The sequence below is a fragment of the Periplaneta americana genome, chromosome 15, assembly GCF_040183065.1.
Source record: "Periplaneta americana isolate PAMFEO1 chromosome 15, P.americana_PAMFEO1_priV1, whole genome shotgun sequence".
NCBI classification, from domain to species: Eukaryota; Metazoa; Arthropoda; class Insecta; order Blattodea; family Blattidae; genus Periplaneta; species Periplaneta americana.
In genome coordinates, this window is record NC_091131.1 from 47,346,451 (window position 1) to 47,368,190 (window position 21,740).

General features: G+C 34.0%; 1 protein-coding gene across 4 annotated transcripts in view; it reads right to left on the reverse strand.

Annotated features, from left to right (window-relative positions):
* Positions 1-2,362: 2,362 nt before the first annotated feature.
* LOC138714851 (serine-rich adhesin for platelets-like) overlaps positions 2,363-21,740 on the reverse strand; it is a 381,087-nt gene continuing 361,709 nt past the window's right edge. For 3 of the 4 annotated variants that reach the window (XM_069847050.1, XM_069847047.1, XM_069847049.1), the window contains 4 exons: positions 18,344-20,273; positions 17,214-17,398; positions 16,161-16,272; positions 2,363-10,293 (listed from right to left, as the gene is read on the reverse strand). In XM_069847050.1, coding sequence (XP_069703151.1) covers positions 10,224-10,293; positions 16,161-16,272; positions 17,214-17,398; positions 18,344-20,273 — 2,297 coding nt within the window. In that variant the 3' untranslated portion in view covers positions 2,363-10,223. Of the gene's footprint in view, positions 10,294-16,079; positions 16,273-17,213; positions 17,399-18,343; positions 20,274-21,740 lie in introns of all 4 variants that reach the window. The other variant, XM_069847048.1, reaches the window with a different exon arrangement.

The following is a 21,740-nucleotide window of genomic DNA, read 5'->3' on the forward strand; positions in this document are numbered from 1 at the left end:
CAAAACTACTACTGTATAATAATAATAATAATAATAATAATAATAATAATAATAATAATAATAATAGTAATAATAATAATAATAATAATAATAATAATAATAATAATTTATTTTAGCACAACATCAATCATAGTCTTTAGTTAATTCTTATATAATTGCAATGTAGTTTGGGGGTAGGCCTACAAATATATTTTTGAGGATACGCTAGCAAAAAAAAGATTGAATATCGGTACCACTGGTATAAAAGAATCCGCCACCACTGGTATAAAAGAATCCGCCGAAACTATTAGCCGCCAAGTAGGATCGTGGGCGGCCAGAAGTGCGCCAGTACGAAATAATCACGTGCTTCTAAGAACTAATCGGATTCAGTTGAGCTTCATTCATTCATTCATTCATTTATTTTATTCCATAGATCTTACATGAGCAATGAAGCTTTAAGATGTGGAACATGTCAACATTTTACAATATTACAATTACAATTTTTACAAATTTTTATAGTTTTACAATTTAGTAATTTTCTACAATTTTTACAATTTTGTACAATTTTTTTACATTTTTTTACATTTTGGCGAGATGTAGTGAGATGAGATGAGGTCCGAGGAGCTTTATTTGTTTAATTGCTTCTGTAATTCTAATTTTAATGCTAAGTTATAGTATTAGAGTTATAGTTTCGTAGCAATAGTGTGGTGATTAAAGATATGGCGGAAGGAAATTCAAAGAGAGAAGTCCTGAAAAACCAAGCCAGGAGGCTGGTGCACTGCGTCCATAACTACTTCAAGGGCTCCTGTTCCAGTAATTGACGACTGCCAGCAGCATTGGCATAAGCAGATGCGAATTAACAGAGGTGATGGGGGAATTTCCCCCCTGTTGGAAAGTTATCACCCTCTCATAAATTCATATTAACATTCCTGCCAGGAATAATTCCCTAGTAATTCGTCCTGGGATCTCTCACATGTTATGTTAGTAATTAGTAACAAATAGGGGAGGTGGGGGGTTACAACAATGCATTAGAATAAACAAGTAAATACCAAACGATTTTCATGTTGAAAGTATTTGTGGCTGCACACTAAAATCATATATTTATCACAATACTTACTTACTTATGGCTTTTAAGGAACCCAGAGGTTCATTACCACCTTCACATAAGCCCGCCATCAGTCCCTATTCTGTGCAAGATTAATCCAGTCTCTACCATCATATTCCACTTCCCTCAAATCCATTTTAATATTATCCTCCCATCTACGTCTCGGCCTCCCCAAAGGTCTTTTTCCCTCCCAACTAACACTCTATATGTATTTCTGGATTGACCCATACGTGCTACATGTCCTGCCCATCTCAAACGTCTGGATTTTATGTTCCTAATTATGTCAGGTGAAGAATACAATGCGTGCAGTTCTGCGTTATTGAACTTTCTCCATTCTCTTGTAACTTCATCCCTCTTAGCCCCAAATATTTTTCTAAGAACCTTATTCTCAAACACCCTTAATCTCTGTTCCTCTCTCAAAGTGAGAGTCCAGATTTCATCAACTATACAGAACAACCGGTAATATAACTGTTTTATAAATTCTAAATTTGAGATTTTTTGACAGCAGACTAGATGACAAAAGCTTCTCAACTAAATAATAATAGACATTTCCCATATTTATTCTGCATTTAATTTCCTCCCGAGTGTCATTTAGATCTGTTACTGTTGCTCCAAGATATTTGAATTTTTCCACCTCTTTGAAGGATAAATTTCCAATTTCTATATTTCCATTCCATACAATATTCTGGTCACGAGACACAATCACATACTTTGTCTTTTCGGGATTTACTGCCAAACCTATCGCTTATTTGCTTCAAGTAAAATTTCCGTGTTTTGCCTAATCGTTTGTGAATTTTCAGCTAACATATTCACGTCATCCACATACACAAAAAGCTGATATAATCCATTCAATTCCATACCTACTCGACATACTACATTCTGCTGCATCCTTTGTTAACCTAAAACTATTGAAAAATGATAGACTAAGTTAAACTTTTTAATGAAGTGAAATGAATCTCAGGTTCAATGCTGAAAGTTACCCACCAATTCTGCTGCAGTTAGTTAAGGGGAAAACCTTGGAATAAAACTCAAAATCAGGTAACTTGTCCCAACAAGGATTTGAACTTGAGCCCACACGTTTCATGGTCAGAAATGCTAATCATTACTCCACAGCAGTGGACCAGAATCTGGTTTACTGGTATAGTTATATTATTTACTAAAATAAAATTTATTCCGTTCTTACAATTACCTACAACCAAATTACATTATTTCACTAATGTAGATCTATTCATACAATTCATGAAAAGGAAACTACAGGAAGAAACAAATACAAATTAGACCATTTCAATGTTACTTTTATTAATTATTGATAAAAGCTGATTATGAGCAAAAATATTAAACAAATATTCATCAGTACAATCCACGTAATAACAGTTGTTATTTTTCAAACAGTAATTAAAACATGGTTACAACCTTCTATAACAAGTATTTTATATCAAATAAATAAAAAATACTAACCTTTAAAGCTACACACATGTATAAAAATACTGTACTTCTGAAGACAGTCATTATAAAGCAAATGTTTTGGATGCCAGACTAATGCATTAAAATATAATTCCATGTTTCATGTGTAGATATTATGTTAAAATGTTAATTGAAACCCCTTTCCTGCAATTGGTCCCATCAAAGCAGCAGAAAATATTGCTGTCATGTAGAAAAAACTTACTTACGAAAATGCCATGATTTTATTTCAAAATTCGAAATATTATAACCCGTAATTATTTAAAAAATTGATTATTTTATCATGATTTAAGAATAAAATACATATTTAAAATAAATTGCTACTTAACCTTACAAGTACCATTTCTGCTTGATGTCATCTTAATGTATTTTCTTTTTCATGAAAATATTTTTTATCAAAAAGTAACATATAATTCTTAAAATTCTTTATTATTTGAAATATGTATGTTTAAGTAATACTGAAAAAGTTATAACTATAAAGCATACAAGTTCACTGTTGCAGTACGGTAGTAATATTTGTAATTACTAGTTAAAAAGACACTTTCAGATCAGAAACAGGTAATATGATAAATTTACAGGGTGCTATTCATAGACATTTCGCAGCACGCGCTACGAGCGTACTAAGCTAGCTTCGGCTATCCACTGGTTACTTGTACAGAATTCAAATCATATCCTATCGCTAACACTGGTTTATGAATACGAAAAACGCTGATCATCCACCGGAAACCCGCGCTAAAAATGTCTATAAATACGGCCCTAAATCTTCTGATAAATCATATGACAAACTAAATAAGTCACTCATAACGTTTAATGAAATGGAAATTTGTTCACTAGGATATCTATTACCGGTATTGCATGTATTTTGGCGGACCTAAGATATCAATTTCATATTTTGAAAGATCAACAGGCAGTTTATTTTATTCTATTGCTATGTATTTATAGAGCTATGTATTTTTCATAGAATCGTAGTAACATGAAATAGCCTATAAAGAAGTTCTTTCTGCTTCACATTACAGTTTATATCAATCAAAATAGTAAAAGATTCATCAATTAGCTATTTCTCATCCATAGTTTTCTACTTCTCGGATAGATGTCTCTGCAGATCAATGTCTCATCAGGTTCCCTAATCTCTTTGAATGAGAGCATCTTGTGAGACTGGAAATTAAAAGCACTTTTCTGCATGAATGTGAAGAATAAATTAAATTATGAATGCATGATACGATATAAGTAGATATTCTTCATCACAGCAATTATTCATAAACCACTGCATCAAGGAGACCATATCAAAATATTATAATGAACTTGAAATTCATAATCATGACCCTCATGAGTTAATTGAAAGTACTGGTATAACATGTTACCTTACTATGAAGAAGTAAAAATCTGTAATTTTATTAATTACAGACATTCCAGTTATTATTAGTTATGTGTCACAAATAGGAACTCTCTTAATAGTTTTTTATTATAACCAATGCCTTATTATCTAAAATGTAAGATAATGCGAATATGTTTGTTATAAAGCAATTATTGCAACAGAGATTATAAAAAATTAAATAATGAGATGTAAAATAAGAAATATATTATGTTGATATAATACTAATACAGTTGTCTTTTAAATGCCATTCATAAATCCGACTTAAAATGAACGCACCAAATATGAGAGAATGCAATTTTATTTTTTTTACAAGACCCTTAATAATACGTATCTAAAGTGATATCATGGGACAGGTTTATCATAGTTTGTTGAATGTTTTGTTGGTGTGATTTTTTTCTTTGTTTTAAATAATCTTTTACTAGGTATTTATTAATCACACTGGTACAAGCATTGTGCAAGGCTTTAATATATTATTTACATTTGTTAAAACCGTTTATATTGCAGTCATTTAAAATTGTAAGTTTCGTATTTAAATTCTATTATAACACCTTTTGGTCTATTTGTCTCAGTGAATTATATTTTATTGTTAACTTATGGCAGTTTTTTTTTAATTAATCATGTTCACGTAATTATTTTATTCAGATTGTTATTAGAGTAGACCTACTGAAAATTTAAAAACAAATTTCAGTTAATATGACAGAATTTGCATTCGAAAGTATAAGATCACAGCCATCTTAAAGCTAATTTAAGATGGTTATGATAAGATTACCTACCAGTAATATATTTGGAAGTGTTTTCATAGAAAATTATGAACAAAACACAAATTACAGTATCACCATAACGCATTCTGAGATCCTTACTAAACAACTGACTTGTGCAATTGTTAGTGAGGTGCTATTCCGTGTGAAAAAAAAAAAAAAGTAAATATGGTACTTGTACTGTCAACAAAATTGTTTTCCTTAGTTTGCGGGTAGTTTATTTCTCTTAATAATAACAATCACTGTATTAGACAAAGATTATTTATAACTTGACTATGACCACAACACCACATAGACTGTAAAGATAAAAGACTGACTGGAATGAGGATGTTAAAGAAAATTAAGTGCAGTTCATATACAGTATATAGTCCTATATGGGATCTGTAAACCATTACATCCCCAATCAAAATATGTTGAACTTGGGATTCTAAAGTTCTTAGTAGTAGTACAGACTACAGAATTCATTTACAGGACTATAATACTCATCTTTATTCATATTTTTATTAAAAAAAGAATGGGGATGGTTTCAAGCCCATTCCAGCAACAGCTTACTTGACGTTTTACTTGCACATGCAAAACGTTACAAGTGAGAAGGAGCATGTGGATCGTAAAATGGAGCGATTTTAGAACTGAATGCCTCCAACTCAGTGTTCAGTCTTCGTTTGGTTTTAAAAATCGCTCAGTTTTATGATCCACACACTCTTTCTTAATTGTAACGTTTTGCATGTGCAAGTAAAATGTCAAGTAAGCTGTTGCATCTGGACCGGATTCCTTCTCGATGACTAAAAGAGTGTAGGGAAACAAGACATTAAATCAACGATAATATTGTGAATGACTTCAGAACAAGTACGACAAATATTTTATTATATAATACACAAAAATTCACCACAATTTTAATATTTAATATGCCCTTGAGGTTTCCTTTAACCAGACCTCATAATATGGTTTTCAGGATTATCTCCACTGGCCTGTAGTTCCATATATTCGAGTGCATGCTGAAAATCAAATTTTAAAAAATCTTGTCTTTATTGCTGAGAGCATAAAACTACAAATTCACAACACTACAAACATGTTAACCTTCAGTGGTATGCCGTACATGGAAGGCAAGGCAAAGAAACCATTACTTCCCCTGTTCATAAAACGAAAAAGAAGACATTTATTACAGAAATTATATTTTAATCGTGAGAACTATGAATTCTCTACTCTAACCTTAAAATGTCACAAAATTCTTCCTCTGAGCGTCTATCCTGGTTGAGGTGGATTCGTTATTCATATCATATAGAAAAGAAATTACTGGAAACCATTCATCAAGGATCATTAGAATGAGCATCATAGGATAATATTTAAGTATAACATTTGGATTGCATTCAAAAAGTATTGCAGTAATGAGGACTTCTATGCCCAGATCATTGATAATTTTGCTGCTAAAGAGAGGAGAATTGTTTTGGTCTTCAAATATATTTAGGTGAGTTGGCTGCTATCAGTTTTGTACCTACTGTACATATAAAAATTTGTATTATTGCTTCCTCACATAAAATTGCACCTCACGCCACTCTAATTGATTTCTACCCGTTCCTATCACAAACACATAATGACTAACAATTTTTAAAAGGGAAAGAGTTAAGATGCAAACCAATCTGGAATTCAGAATACCCTCCTTCCGTGGCCCTAAACCCATTATGAAGCAAAATAATATAGGTATATATTTTTTAACGCTTGTAAAGTAAGGCAAAATTTTATTTTGTGTGCAATTTATGTTTTTTTATTAAAAAAATCTAATTTTTGGTTTTCTGTATTCGAGAAAATGCAGTACCGTTATATGAAAAGTGATTTTGTATTTGTGAATGCCAACTTACAAGATAATGATCTCAAATTTTCACAAGAAAAAAAAACAATAATACCTGATAGTCATATTGTTGTAGTTTTTCATGATAAATCAGTTTTCAGAAAAGTAAATTTGAGGTAATAATATAGTTTTAAAGTTTTCCGCATTTAATAACAATGAAAAAAAAAATGTAAGAGGAAAACCTCAAAAGGAGTTCTCAAAGGCAGGTCTAGACTTTCCTACCTTTCGGTTTTAAAACACATAGATAATATATTAAATCACCTTAGCAACACACTTGTATATTTGCTTTATTTATTTAGTGGTGATATGTTCTCATTTAACAAAATGATTTGTATGTTTAACATATCGTGTCTCTTTCTTGAAAAGAGTTAGTGTTTTCATTTTAATAATATATTTATCTTGTTTCAGTATTTTAATGGCTTTTAATTCTTAACTGTTGAAAGTCTTTACCTAAGTTTATGATACTTAGATACAACAGATAAACAATTATCCATCAAATATATCTATACCTATATAAAACTGTTACTGTAAAATTCAACAGAACAATGTCACCAAATTCTTTTCTTCCTAGAACCGTACATTCAGAAAAGCAAATGGAAAGCGAGACAACAGCAAAGCATGAGCGAGATAACCTAACCACACTTTGAAAAGATATCCCTTACCATCTGTTCCAGAATAGAGAGAGGCAAGATATAAATTCAAAAGAAACAGGCATTCTGTTACTTTTACATTTGGGCTGGTATAATACAATTATGCTTTTGCTGTACTGACAAGAGGAGAATGGAATTTGGATACACATTATAGAATGTTTCAAAAGTAATGGTAAAAAACTTAAGGATGAAAATTTCACACTAATATAATCAAAAAAGTCTCTGTCTATATGGGCTCGCAAATGCACCATTTGAGAGATAGTGCAGGTTTTCTGTTAAGATCCGTCTCGTGATCTATGCAAGAAGCTCCCATGTTCCCCAACTTTTATTGATAATATTACCTATGACATGTTATAAATACAGACCTACTGACGGTTCATGTAAAATATTACAGAAATAAAATAATAATTTTCTCCTTTATAGCTATTCTTTTTTTTTTTTTTAATTTAATGAAATCTTAAAATCCGAAAGTCTTAAATGAGTAATTTGCAGTAAGTGGTTTCTGAGCACTACTTAGTGTAATTACTTCCTTGATTTCAGGTCCAGCGTAGCAGGAAGGCAGGCAGAACTATACTCCTGAGAACATCAACTGTTCAAGCACAGCTATTACAGCAATATATACTGGGTGTTCAGTTCAAAGTGTGTCATGGCTCGCTGTATGCCGTCACGTGGCTAGTCGATGAGCCTAGAGAATTCAATCTTCCGACACTTCTGCAGAGGTGTATTACTTATCTTTCAGAGAAGTTGCCTAGCAAGTACGGCATTCATTCAGAAGAGTACTTACCGATACATACGGTAACGCCGGTAGTGGCAGGAATGTGAACTGTTTCGAAACATGTAGTGAGGTGAGTTTTTTCTTAGTGTCGGGATATGGGGAGAGGGTTGAACGATTACTTACGTATTTGTTGACATTAACTTCGACGGTCAACATGGACACGGAGGATTTGATTTGTGGAATGTTGCCATACGCAACCAATGATAACAAATACCCTGCGTACGACTTGGCCGCGCAAAACACAGTTCGAAAGAAGTTATGGTAGCACACAGACCGTACAGACCACCATCTATTGCTACGATGTTCAAGTTATACCATACACGTTCTCAAGTTCAGATTGAACGCCTTGATTAATAGGCAACTTTTCTGACACCAAAGATGAAACTCGCTTCAAATCGCTGACTCATCAACAGTGACGTCATGACACACTTTGAAATGAACACCCAGTACTACTGGTATGTATAAATGGACAATATGTTTGCTAGATATTTGATAGCCTATATGTCAGCACTCCCGGGAAAGTGGCTCAACTTACTAGCTGCATGGGAACTGTTGACCATGGGACATCAAGGAAATAATACACTGTGAATATATAGTTTCTACAAAGGTGCCATTATCAGGTTGCAAATCACTTGCCAGTAGTACTCGTTACAAGTGATGGTTAATGTCTGATGACGCGATAAATTTAAATCTGCTTACATTGTTTTTAGTCATTTTATTATTATTTTATATTGTTATTTAATTACATTTCACTTGATATGTGTCAGAGGAAAAACAATTGTTTGTATGCATCTGAAGTCTGACTAGTGTAATATGTAGCAAGTTGGTGATGTATGCAATGGAGGGGGAAAAGAACTGGTCACTCTACCCCATTATCTCCTAGCCTAATTGCCTTATAAGTAGTGCCTTGTTGATATCACTTGTATGGTTCAGACATGTCTTCGGACAGTTGACTAAACAACAACAACAACAACAGTATTTTAATATTGGTTCTTATTCAAACATGCTTAAACATTAACAGTTTTAAATAAAATTATTGGACAATGAAAATAAAATAGTGAAAGTAAGAACATCTGAACTGCGATCTCACACCAGTCGCTGATGTTGACCACTGTGTTGTGCTGGCAAGCGAGTTGCAATTGAGGTACAGTCGAGGAATCCAGTAATGGAATTAAAAAAAAAAAATAATTTAAAAAATGACTGATGAACTATTAAGGTATTTGAATAAATAATAACTAGCCTACTTCATTGTGTTAACATTAAAAATGTTGGTGTTATGTCACATGATTGAATGGTTTTTATGTTGTTTGCATCATCCTCTGAATCGTAGGGAGTTCCAGCGCTATTTTCTGGTTTCTTGTTGTGGTGAGGTGTGTTCTTGATTGTATCGAAAAGAGAGTGTGCTCTGAAATTCAGTTGAGTGTTCGGGATGTGTTGTGGGTGTGTTTTTGTGTGCTTGTAAATTTCGATACAATCATGAATACACCTCACCACAACAAGAAACTAGAAGATAGCGCTGAAACTCGCTAGAATTTACAGTAACTCTATAGAAGAGCCACTGCACTAGGATTCAGAGGATGATGCAAATAACATCGAAACTGTCAATCAAGTAACATAACACCAAAATGTATGATGTTAACACAGTGAAGTAGTTATGATTTATTCAAATAACTAATAATTCAGTGATTATATGTATTAAAAAAAGATTATTCAATAATGAAGAATTAAAAATGCCTTGAAGTCCTACAATTAGGACAAGATTTTATTAAAATTTTGCGTTTCCAATTATCCATCCTCTCCACATGTGTATAAAATTAACTTAATCATAGAACACAGAAAAATAATGTGAAAACCGGAAAAACTGTGCTTATGTTACTTTATTTAAATATTAATTGATAAATTTGTCAATTCAATCTATTTTATCAAATTACACAGAGTTATGTGTAAATGCAATAGCTAAACCTGCCATCTCCATTCTAGAAACTAAAAAAATTGCAGAAGTTATATATGCAAATGAGCTGTGAATTAAGTTCAGATGTAGCAATAAAGCAATGCAGCAAATAAATTGTATAAACCTAATTACTACAGCAGTGAAAAGAATACCTTTTGGGCAATATGAGATATCAAGTTACTTAATATCAAACATATCTTCTGTCTTCAGTTTATATAAAAAATATTTATTACAGATATAAAAAAAAATGTCTTTTTGAAGCTTAGCTTCTCGGAGATCTGAGAAACATCACAAACAAAAACACAGTGCTATCCTGGAAGCATTCATTTTGTAGCTTTTGTCTGCGATAATCCCTTGTTGTGACTAGAAGCCAAGCTTGGGTTCTTCTTGGTCCTGCAAAACGAAAACAAAATATTTCAGAATAACATTGACAAGTTTTATAGATATGCTTAGCTGATAGGAAGCGAAAGTAAGATGGAGGAAGATCATACTCCTCATCTGTTCCTTTGCTTTTTTCTTTAATGATATACGGAGTCCAGCAATTGGGTCTAACGAATTTCAGCATGCTGTTCTGAAATGACTATAAATTTAGATACCAGTATATCAAAATAACAAAGGATATAGCTTGAACAATGTAATTTATTGGCATGTTATTATTTTGAAGTGATTCCCTCAGTACCATCTTATGGTTTGCTGCAATCTTACCCGGAAATTGTTAATGATATATTACAATAAACCTGGGGTTTTATTGATTTCTTGGACTTCTTTAATAATATATGGAAAAGCGCACAATGTGCAAGAGTTATAGTTCTTTTTAACAATCGCAACATCATGGAACGCATATTCAATCTTTCTATCGCTCATCTACGCAGAATTTGCTTAGAGATTCCATCCATAAGTTGCACCTCATTACGTGGTATCTGTCACAGTGTGTGTCACATCTTTTGCACCTGCAATCAGGGCCTGGTTCATGAAAGCACTTAGTTTCGCACAATTTATGGTGAAACCCGTGCACATAAAGTCTAGTCATTATGTGCCTCAACTCGAAGCCTCCCTGTGCCCACTCGTTGTTGATCATGGCGTCATTCATGTAGAACTCCTCCCATATGTTTGCTTTCTTCTTCTTCTGGTGTTCTTTTAAGAATTCCTTTTATGCTGGAGTGGCTGAAAGCAGCAGCTTCAGACGCAGTTCTGCCAGCTAGAACTCCTTTCTTGTCAGTTCATGTAGGTACAAGGTGTAAAGGGGTGTACTTGTATACCTAAACATAGTTTCTTTTTAGAAAGGACGCTTTCAACTTCTCAATTTTTTCAAGTTGATTCTTCTTTAGGTGCTGCCGTATATTTTCCAGACCGTAGGTCGCTACTGGACTGACTTTCAGTTGGAATAGCTGTATGGCTGTTGTTAGAGCTAGGCTCTTAAGTGTTTGATGTCACTTATTACTTTTGTAGCAGCGTTCAGCCGTTCATTTATGTGGAGTGTGAATATGTTTTCGGGTGCCTGCAGTGTAACTCCTAGGTATCTAAAACTGGTTACTGTCACTAGTTGTCTATTTCCGATGCTGAAGATACTCCACTTACCTCCTTTTTTGAATGTCATAGAGACTGTCTTGTCTTCATTTAGCCTTAGCTCATTTCTTTCTGCCCATTTTATCACGTGGTTAAAGGCAATTTGTACATCTGTCTTCGAGATTGATATTAGCGACATGTCATTGGCATACATGGATATTTCTTGGACTTCTGCCTGTATCCTATTCTTCAGATCCTGGATGTAATCCCACAGAAAAAAATCAGCAGCTGTAAAGGTCTGGGGATTGAGCCGGCCAGTTGATATCACCAAACTGAGAAAAAAAATTTCTCAACAACCATAGTGTGTCTCTGGCAATATGGGCCGTAGCCTCGTCTTGTTGAAACCAAATGATATCTCTGTTTAGTGGGTCTCGAATACTGTCTGTAACATTTGTCGATGCCTTCCACCATTCACTGTAATAATTCATTTTAATCTTGAAAAAAGTAGACACCAATGATGACTCTAGCAGAAACAGTACACAACACAGTCTCCTTTTAACAGTGCATTGTCCGTTCATGCAGTGGCTAGACAGTGTGTAATTGTTGCTACTCACATTTCATTTTACAGTTCTGCCAAACTTATTAAAACTAATGTGCCATGAACAATTTTCCGGGTAAGATTGCAACAAACCATAAGATACCGAGGAGTTCACTTGAAAACATCATTTTCAAAAAAATAATAACATGCCAATATATTGCATTGTTGAAGCTATATCTCGTGTTATTTTGATATTTCTAAATCTTATAATCTATTTATAACAGCATGCTGAAATTTATCAAAACCAACTGCGGACACAGTATATATTTTTAATGCAGTATAAGAAGTTTAAAATTGTCATTACTGAAACACAAAAAATTATAATATTGATAATAAATAGCACAAGTAGAAAGAAACAAAAATAAAAGATGCTATAGTTAAAATAGATGCTTCTGGCTTCTTATTACATTCATGCAGCAAAGTGTTTCACTACAACTGAGCAGTTATAGATGGTCAGCGTTCAATGTATTCAAGGACTCTAAATTTCAAGTTCTGTATTGGAAGTTAGGGGCAAGACAGTCACGGTTGTTATATTACGAAACAAAACAATATCTTCCCTTTAGGGACTGTTTGGAGTGGTGAATAGTTTGTTTTTACAGGCTTTGTTTTTATTGTCTTACTTTACTTTTAAAACTAATTTTCATTAACAGGTTAAGAGTGAAGAGATCTATACAACACACTTCACGGAAATGTCTATAGAATTTCAGCACATCACTTTCTCAATTAGTCCTGTGCTTCATTTCTATCACTCCACTGTGGGAAGGAATCCATTTCAAGTGTAAGTCTTTTGAAGTTAATTAAGTGGTTTTATAACAGGTCGGAATTTCTGTACTTCAGATTGGCTAGCAGATTTAAAAGATACTATGGCTTTTATTGCAGTTCTGGAATTTGTTAAAATTACAATATTTTTTCCACAGTCAAAAAGATTCCGGTAGGAGAGTCTAACTACACTCCTGGAAATGCTGATCAAAACAAAGTTTCATTATAACAAGAAATTAACTTCGTTGAAACTTTTTAAGCAAAGATCTGTGCAACTGGTTACAGGTACAAATAAAGACAACATTTCACTTACGTAAAATTTTCGATTAGAAGTGGATAAACAAAAAGTAGCTCAGCTACTTTAAAATTCTCTAGATACAAAGTGATTTGGTTAGAATTAGTTAAAAAATAAAAATAGAAACGTCCAAAATTAATAGTAAACTTCAATAAAAGCCTACAAAATTGTTAAAATTATTGCAGATGTTATTGTACACTATTTTTGCGCTGAGAAAGTAAATAAAAGCAAAGGTTTCAGACAGATATTACGGTACTATGAATATGCCAAGAATCATGTAATTACTAATAATATAAGAATAATTTATTTCATAGAAGCACTTAGATTTTAAATAATTTCTTTTCAAAATTATGTTAACTAAAATTACTTTAAAATAACTACTAGTTCACGAAGTTATAGGATTCATTGTTGAATTTATATAAAAGCATTCATCTTTCAGAAATGCAGAAGTAAGTTACATTGGCGTTTAGACGATATAAAGCATATTTTTCTACGTAATCTTATCATGCACACATAATACCATAAGAAATAGACTACTCTGATATATAAGCAAATCTTCTTATGAAAACATCACTAGTATTCAGTTTATTAAATGACATGCCTTATCTACAGTAATGTGGCGAAAAACTGTATCCCATTTACAGCACTAGGTACATTTTTAATAATTTAATGAAGAATCTTTATCCAAGAAAAAATTATTATTTCGTAAAATATTATTGCAGTTCGCTATTTTAATTTAAAAATACCTCCTGCTTACAGTACTAGTCACTTTATTTTTTCCCTCTAGACTGCAACAGTTTCCGTTATTTTTAGTATTACATGCCAATATTTTAGTATCAATCTTTTTTTCTTTATTGTGTTCGAATATTGCAGCTTATTTTTCAAAATTGAACATACTAAATAAGAACAAAGTATTTTGCTTGACTGATTGTTTTCACATGCCTTCCTTCATGTTCTACTAACAAAGAAAGATTATTTTAATGAAACTCATATCAAGTCGTAGGTTCTGAAGAGTGCATTCCAAAACAGCTAAATAAAATTATAGGTACACATGGCGAGTATTTATGTCTAAAAAAGTTTGATTTTTTAAAATGCTGCCTTTGTTAGGTTTTTCTACTATTGATTCAGTTGCAGTTGATATTCCATCATCAGATCAGACGACTGGTCAACATTTCATACAAGTAATGTACAGTAGTGGCAAAAAAAAAAAAACTGTACCGACCCTTGTAGCTGATACAAAGGAATCCTGTGCTGCGTATTGTGTCAAACTGTGGTAATTTCAATATAGTTAGTGAAGCCAGAGATATGTACTGCTATTTAATGTAAAAATACGCAATTATCTTTGCCGAATAGAGGCAGAAATGTAATATTGATGCCAGATGAAAATAAAACTCTCAAAGTTTTTTTGTCTGTAAGTTTGAGGCACTGAAGGAAACATAATACGGTAAGAATCGAACAAATGCAATAAATTTCATTGTTACAATTAATTATACAAGATGGATATGTTTTGTGACTAGCAAAATTTGAATCTGTGACTCCGAAATCAGCTACAAGGGTCGGTCCGGTTTTTTTTTTTTTTTTTTGCCTCTACTGTACATTGTATAACATTCTAGGGTCAAGTCTCCTCTATTTTCATTCTTTTAATTTATTTTTTAGTAACTGTTAAATAATTTTATATTACTGTTACATTTATATTCTTTCATTCACTCTCACATTTTGAAACAAATTTTTCGCATATATCCAGGGCCAAGGTTTTTGGTAATAATTTTCAAAATTTTCGTGAAAAATAAAATAAAATAAAATATCGTACCAGTATTTATGGTTTAAATGTTTTGTTTCATAGCGTCATAAATTAAAATGACGTAATTCACGCCTAGTAGCCTCAAAACTGTCTTTATTCTTTCCCCCCCCCCCCTCGCTGTTATTTATACTTGCTTTAACATGTTTGGTCATATCGCGAGTTAATCTTTGGTTGGAATCCAAAGGCCTGTGTACCATTGTTGAGACTGGTTCTATTGTTGCGAACTAGATGGCGACTGTATATATGTTACTGATTTGTTATGAATATGATTTTGGTGATGAATGAGGCCGGTGATTTTCAGGGATGTTGTGGCCCGAATTTCCTGGTATTTGCCTTACGGTTGAGGAAAAACCCTGAAAAACCTCAACCAGGAAATTCAACCCGACCGGGAATCGAACCCGGGCCCTCTGCATAAAAGACCAGCATGCTGATCCCCACACCACAGAGGTGGTCGTCTCTTTATTCTTGTGATAGCTTTTAATTGCAAAATCATGTTGTGCATCACTCCACCTTTCCATGATGACTAAATGTCACTACTGGCAACAGAATTGGTGCGCATTTTATTACCCCTTAACTGTGCTGTGAGAGATAAACGTTCCTTAAACTCGCCCGTTCCCCTGTCGGATACTATATATTGTCTTGGCTGTGTTTCAAAGCGTGAAACAGCGGTCTAATTGCAAAAATGATAGTCACTCGACCATAACTGATGATTTAGGGTATATGCAACCTTCTTAATATATTTTTCAACGCCGAAAATGAAGTTGTTACCTAATTATGGAAATGAATGAAATGGAGTGGGTATATTGTGTGTGTGTGAGTGCATGCACACATTTGTGTGTAACACGAAAACAACATTCATGTCATGAATAAACGTTCTCTAGAGAATAAAATGATATTGGAATAGCTCTACTAAAATAAACTGAGGCGAGTATAATGAACCAGCAGTCTGTAGTCTGTATCTGAAAGGTACATAGTTTTCTCTTGCATGATAATAATCAATGAACATGTTCAATTTTGAAAAAACACAGCTCTTGTCCTTAATATTTCATTATCCTTATGTTTGTACCTGTGTTGGGTTTCCTTCAAATTTCAAAACCACAAAGAAGTTAGGGCACTAGCAATACAAGTTGTAAATCATAGACAAGAGGTAGGCTAGTAGTAAAGTGTGTGGGCAAGGCAGGTTACACTACAAGTGCAAGTGATGAAGCTACGTAACACACGTGTAGGAACTGAATATTGGTGAGGGTGTGACTCGCTGTCACGAGCAGATGCACGGACAGTGCTGCTTCGCTGGTACGTACACGACGCACGAAGCAGGCGACCGACTGATGTTTCCCATCATCACACGACGCTCATACACAGCAGTTCGTTCACTCTTGTCGCGGCTAATTGGATCAATTGTCGTGCCTCCTCCTGTAAAGGTAAAATGTATGTTTAAATATGATATGCTGGTAGTCACTTATGAGATTTTTTTTAAACTTGACATTAGTTAAAAGTCACGAAGAAGAGAACATTAAAGTGGCCTCCAAGATCACCTGATCTTTCTTCACTTAATTACTTTTTATGGGGTATCTGAAAAGTAGGATTTATGCAACGAAGCATGATGATATAGACGAGATGAAGGGAATATAACAATGACATGCAGTAATTGAGAATGTTCAATAGGAGTTTGTGTTGTCCCTTAACCACTGACTTGGCAAAATGTAAATGGAAAACAATTTGAACATCTAATTAATACAATTTAATGTTTAAACTCACAGAAATTACCGCAGTTTATCCATTAAAACATTCCTTGCACTTCTGTAAAAAGTAGTCATTTTGTTATGTAGATCTTAAAAAATACCGAATGTTGAAGTAATAAATATTTTTTCATCAAAACTGTCACGTGTAATACGTCTTATTCATAACTTAGTAACTTCAGAGAAACAATGAATTCGATTAAAATAGTGAGATCTTCTATGGATATAAATTATCGATGACGTCATGATTTTGTAGAACAATGGACGCAAAGATATTTTGTTTTCATAAAAATATTCCTTTTAAAATACAGGTTTGATGTGTTTGTTCATTTACTGAAACAAAAAAGTGTCAATTTAGCTTTAAATGTATACATTAGTTACGAAAAACGCTGTGTGCTGTTTCTTGCAATTTCTATAGACTATTTTAGAAGAGGTGTCGAGAAAGTTATTCAGTTGAAACTATAATGTGTAAATATTTTTATTTTAACATGACAAATTGAATAATGAATATACGTCACCAACATCATAAGATGAAAATTACATTTGTACAAATTGAATACTTTTGTACTAAACATTGCAATTTTGCAATTTATTTTTTAGCAATAAAATATGTACCTTGAGTCCTGTGTCTGAGATCTGTATTTTCTCTCCTCGTTGCTGGTCTGCTGCTGCCCCTTGGATGTCCCTCGTCGTCTCTGGTCCTGGACGAACGTACTCTGCTTACTGTCAAACGATCACCTGAGTCACCACCACTGCTCTTTCTTGTCAAAGGAACCATTTTGTTGGTAGACCCAGGGTATCTGAAAGATTCGACAGTAAGTGTAATTTATTTCTGGAGATGTTTTCCATAGTATAAAATAGAAATAATCACTTAATGAAAAAAGAAACACTAAAAGGTCATATTTATTTCCAACGTAATTTTTCTACCTTCAGTTGCATCAGACTTTATTAATTCAAAGATATTTCCATAAAACTAAATTCAACGTCACATCGTATATTGACATGAATATAATATATAACTGTAATTAATTTTAAAATATTGTTTTCACCAAACTAAATTTTATAATACAGTAACAATACATATTAATAACAGCAACAAGCTTTCAAAATCGTTGTATGCATTTTGGCAAACTCATTAGTGATGAAGACTTGCAACCAGGGTCTACATTTATTGTAGCCTTCTTCTTTGTTTGTTTTGCGCCCTTCTACCATGATCATCACTGAGCTGTAGCATTTTAAACCCGCAATTAAAAAAAAAAATGACAGTACTTCTATAGTTTAAAAGGAACATTGAATTAAGAATTGCAAATATTGCTATTTTGTGAATATGAAAAATAAAGAGTGAAGTTCACGATTTAGGTGATTGTAGTGTGAAATTTCTTGATTTTTGCACCATGCCACAAATATAGAAACATCCAACGTTTTGGTAAACATCCAACGTTTTGGATTTATGGTACCAGTATGTATTGGTTCCATAATGAAGAAAGACAAGGGAGGGGCAATACAGGTAAAGAAAACAACATCATGATGTTTTTCTTGTCTTTCCTGTTGATGGAGAAGTAGAAACGTCCAACCTGTTAGACTTATGTATGAGATACAAAAGATTGAATCTCTTTTCCTGATGTTGGAGCCATTTCCAAAACAATGGATTTTTCTATCTATGTAACAGTACAAAAACCCACAACCCACTACATCTAATAACGTGATAATTTTAATTCCTACTTAATTAGAATAATCTCCCTTACCTTTCTTTGGGTTTGGTAACATCCGAATCTCTTTTTCTTGGCCTTTGTTTAGTTGATGGTGACTGCTGGGAGTCTGACGACACTGTGGTTTTCCTTGAATTAGTTTTGGCTGCATCAGTCTTATTCGAGTTACTGTTGTGAACTCTGGTTCGTCGTGGAGCTGTTGGCTTCCTCGTGCTGCCTCCTTCAACCCCAGATCCGACATCTTCTGAGGAACTTGCATATGTCTGCAACAGAAGCTCACGACTGCTTGCCCTCTGCAAGAGCCTAGCTGCGCGGCTTCCAGACTTCACAGCAGAACTAGATGTTGAGCTACTTGCGATTTTACTTTTACTATGGTCTTCTATACTGCTTGAACCTTCTTGTTTCTGCAATGATCTGGCCTGGGCTGTTGATCGTGAAACCTCTCTTGTGAAGCTTTCTACTGAAGATGTAGATGATGTAGGACCTAAACGGGTCTTTGTTAATCGTTGATTTTTTCTTGTACTTGCATTATTTTTATGAGAATGTGATTCTGTTTCTTGCTGTTTCTTAGAAGATGGCGATTCAGAAATTGTTCCAAGATTTGCAGATGGTTTCCTTGCTTGCCCACATCTTTTCCCCCTCCTTCTTCTGCAGTCCCTGATACTATCATTGTCGTCGTCATCACTACTTGCTCTGTATGATTCTTCATCAGTATAACCATTCACAGCCTGCAGAATCTGATCAGCAGCTCGTGTTAACTCCTCTAAAATTGCTGATTCAGTTTCTACATGGTCGTGGCCATTAGATTTTGTTATGGAGTCCAAAGAGAGCATTTTTACGTTTTCATAAAGAGGTGATGTTGTCATTTTGTCATCTATTTGTGGACTAACTGATCTGTCATGGCTACTAATCTTCAATTTTCCAACCCTTTTCTCTGTTTCATCAGTAATAGACAATTCATCACTTTCTGTATGTTTTTCAATACTACTACGAATAAACGTTCCTTCAAGATGCTTATGTTTCCCATTAGATAACGCTTTCACTTGGAAGTGACTGTCTTTTTTCACTTCTTCCTCTTTAGGGACTCTTCTTTTCTGCATGTCCAAACCTGTGCTCTTTCTGGTACTCAGATGATCTGAAGAATTGCTTAGCCTGAAAGTCCTTTGTTGCTGAGTTGAAACAGATGAGGTTGATGGCTTCTTTCCTTGCTCTCTGTAAATAGATTTGCCAGCTACAGGAGAGAGAGATCTCCTGTTTGAAGTTTTTCTGCTTGAAGAGTTCATAGATTCCAATTCTGAATGTTTTTCCCGTTTGATGTTGTAAGTTCTATTCTTATCTTCATCTTCATGATGGAATTCTTTCCTCCCCATAGAACTTAGAGCAAGTGGCTCTCCACCAAATGAATCACTGTCCCTCCTTACAGAACTTTTTGGATTAATATTCTCATAATTACTTTCTTCAGAATTGTTCTGTGAAGCCTGACCCAGAACACGAGAAGAAGAATCACCAAAAGCAGGAGTGAGTTCTCTTTGTTTCTGTGTCATCACAGATTTGCTGGTACTCGAACTCGCTCTCTGTTGAGATATTAGTGGCTTGTTGTATGACTTTGCAGGTGTGGCGGCAGTAGTGGCGGGGCTTGACCCCAGGCTGTTTGGATACACAGATGAAGAGATAGGCTCTGTGATGTGGAGGCTGCCTTTCTTAGATGATGGCAGACTGTGGAAGCTGGATTGGTAGCTAGCACTGCTGTCTTGAGAGGACTGTTCTGTGTCATGGTCTCCATCGTAGCGCAGAGATATGGATGTGATCTTTGGATGGCCGGACCGAGTGCTGACCAGAGTTTCGACGGCACGCAGACGACCAGAATCATTGTTGTAAGACTGCAGCTGAGCAGTCGTGACTGACTGCTGGTATGCAGGGCTCCTGCTGCTCTGGAGTTTCATCAAAGGTGGGGCTTCAGAATAGTCTGAGAATTACAAAGCACAATTCAGCTACGAGATGGATGAGTTCAGTAGTTTACAAGTTACCCTATTAAAATTATATTGAAACGAGCAAGATGGTCCCAGATGCTACAGGGACGGCCAAAAGTCACAACAGAATGGTGTTAGTGTGAATCTCCAGTCACTGTACGGGGCATATTCAATAAATAAATTCCCCAGATCTGATAAATTAATAAAAGTTTATTTATGGTCTGTACAATCATTTTATAATGAATTTTATGCTCGACCATGCCGAAATGTAGTAATTATACACCTGGTAGCAGCCCTTTAATGGACCTCATTAAAGTACACCTATTCATTAAAGTTCAGGTGTTCCACAATCAGAAGACACCATTGTAGCAATATGAAAGCGCAAGTATCGATTATTCCTCGGATATGCAATTGAAAGACAACTAGCGAAATGTCACGGAGGCTGGAAATCCAATACTGTCACAGAAGGTTATGTTCTGTTACTATAATAATTAGCGTTAATTGTAAATAATATTCAAATAAATTCAATTTGTCATCTCGTTTTTCAATGTCTAAATCAATTTCAAGGTTATATCAAAGTTAATGTTTATCTTACTCTCTAGATTATATCAAGGTCGTCGACATTCGTTTCTCGGAAAAAATCAATACTTTCGCGTCTGCGCACATCTCACAATGGATGAGGTAGGCTATTGCAGAAGGTCAGTTCTGCTCCTCACTCACATAACAATAACATGAATACTTATGAATAATTTCAAGTTAGAAATATGGTCGAGCATAAAAAGTCGTATGAAACTTGCCTATAATAGTAATTAAGACGCTCATATGAAAATTATGAAACTCGCTTGCGCTCGTTTCATAAACATACTCACGCCTTAATTACTACCATTATAGGCTCGTTGCATAATGTACTATTATAGTCTGTACAATCATTTTATAATGAATTTTACTCGCATCCTTAACCTCTCTACATACCACTTCCAATATTCAAACATTTGTTTCACATCTTCTCAAACTTTACGAAACACCCAGCAAAGAAAGTAGATTTGTACAAAATAAATGTTAAACTACTACTTTTTTTTCTCCAGAGGAGGGCCTGTCACTTGAGGGTTATTGTGCTTTTTGTATAGTGGAAGGATTTCTGAATTTCTGCTTTTAGAAACAATTTACGATATACCACTGGAATATTAAATGGATTTTAATGATCATATTGTATAAGCAGTGATACTCATAAGAGTATATGTCAGAATTTTCGAGCACATAAATTAATCTCTGCCGCATCACTTTCAAGTTTGTACTTAAAATGGTGCCCTTGCTTTTGAATATATCCAATTAATAAAACATTATTAGTACTAGTATTATTTTGTTGGTTAATGGTATCAAAATTAAACACTAACATACAAACACTTTACTGGTCTTTATAGTCGTAGTGTCTTGAAAAAGCATTTTAGATCCATGTTTACTTT